Source organism: Lipotes vexillifer, unplaced genomic scaffold, assembly GCF_000442215.2.
Source record: "Lipotes vexillifer unplaced genomic scaffold, Lipotes_vexillifer_v1.1 scaffold914, whole genome shotgun sequence".
NCBI classification, from domain to species: domain Eukaryota; kingdom Metazoa; phylum Chordata; class Mammalia; order Artiodactyla; family Lipotidae; genus Lipotes; species Lipotes vexillifer.
The window spans coordinates 1,302,665-1,303,707 of record NW_006780388.1 but is presented as its reverse complement, the minus strand read 5'-3'; the positions used below and the strand labels follow the sequence as shown (position 1 = coordinate 1,303,707).

At 59.9% G+C, this 1,043-nt stretch overlaps 1 protein-coding gene across 1 annotated transcript in view; it reads right to left on the bottom strand.

Annotated features, from left to right (window-relative positions):
- The window catches only part of SLX4 (SLX4 structure-specific endonuclease subunit), a 21,823-nt gene that overhangs the window by 9,336 nt on the left and 11,444 nt on the right, over positions 1–1,043 (bottom strand). The window contains 1 exon segment of the mRNA XM_007453486.1: positions 347–587. Within this exon segment, the coding sequence (XP_007453548.1) occupies positions 347–587 (241 nt within the window).

Genomic DNA, 1,043 nt, shown 5'->3' with positions numbered 1-1,043 from the left:
GAAAGAGCATGACCTGGGCTGACCCGAGGACGTCTTCATGGAAAGCGAACTGCCCACAGACCACCTGCACCACCACCCCCTCCCAACAGAGAGGGACTCGGGAGAGAAAGAGCTGAAATCAGCCCTCATGACCACTCGTTCTGGCAAAAGGCTCTGTCCTTGGTCAAAGTTGAAGGAAGACTGTGACAAACTCACCTAAATCACATTTACCTTTGAGGAAAAATGAAAGCACCTAGTGAGACTACGTTCTCCCTGTCACATGGGGATGAGCCTGGCAACATCGGATCTGAGCAGCTGTCACTGCCCTGGTCCCAGGGAGAAGAGGCCCCAGTGGCCAGTGTCTCACCTGTGGCCCCTCCTGAGCCGGCCGGGCCCCCACTGCAGGGCCACGGGCTGGCGCTCAGCCCCTCTCCTGCCAAGTCCAGGAGGTCCTGCAGGGCCTGATGCTCCCTCTGGCTGGCGGAGGGTGCTGGGCTCAGGGGACTGTGGCCCACAAGGCGGGTGCCATGGACGGCAAGGGGTGTTTGCACGCCAGGCTCTGGCTTCTCAGGCAGCTCCAGTGGCAGCGTGGGCTCCTGTGTGAGGCCCTGAAAGAAGTGGGAGAGCCAGAGTGAGCGTGTGGCCGCCACAGCAGGCTCCCCAAGGGTGTGAGCCCCAGCCCAGAGCGACCCTGGGAAGCTTGTCACCATTGCCACCTGTCAGCAGGCTCGTTTGTCACGGCAGAGGCCATGTCTGTGGCCTCCACATCTGCAGAAGGGTTCCCAGGGCCCCCGGCCTCCTAGTATCGTCTGAATTGCTTCAAGCGGGTGAGTACCAATTCCAGACACCTGCATAGGCCAGTCTGGTTCCTGTCCCCAATAACAAGCAGGTCATACGTGGTCCGGGAGAAGGCCCTGGGACTCTGCATTTTAAACTCTCCAGGAACATAACACACTTGGGAACCAGTGGTCTCCCTGTTCCTACCAGGGGAACCATCTGGTTGCTGCAAAGAAAACACGCTAGACCACACACGACGCCCCTTGGCTTCCCCCCCCCCCCCTCTT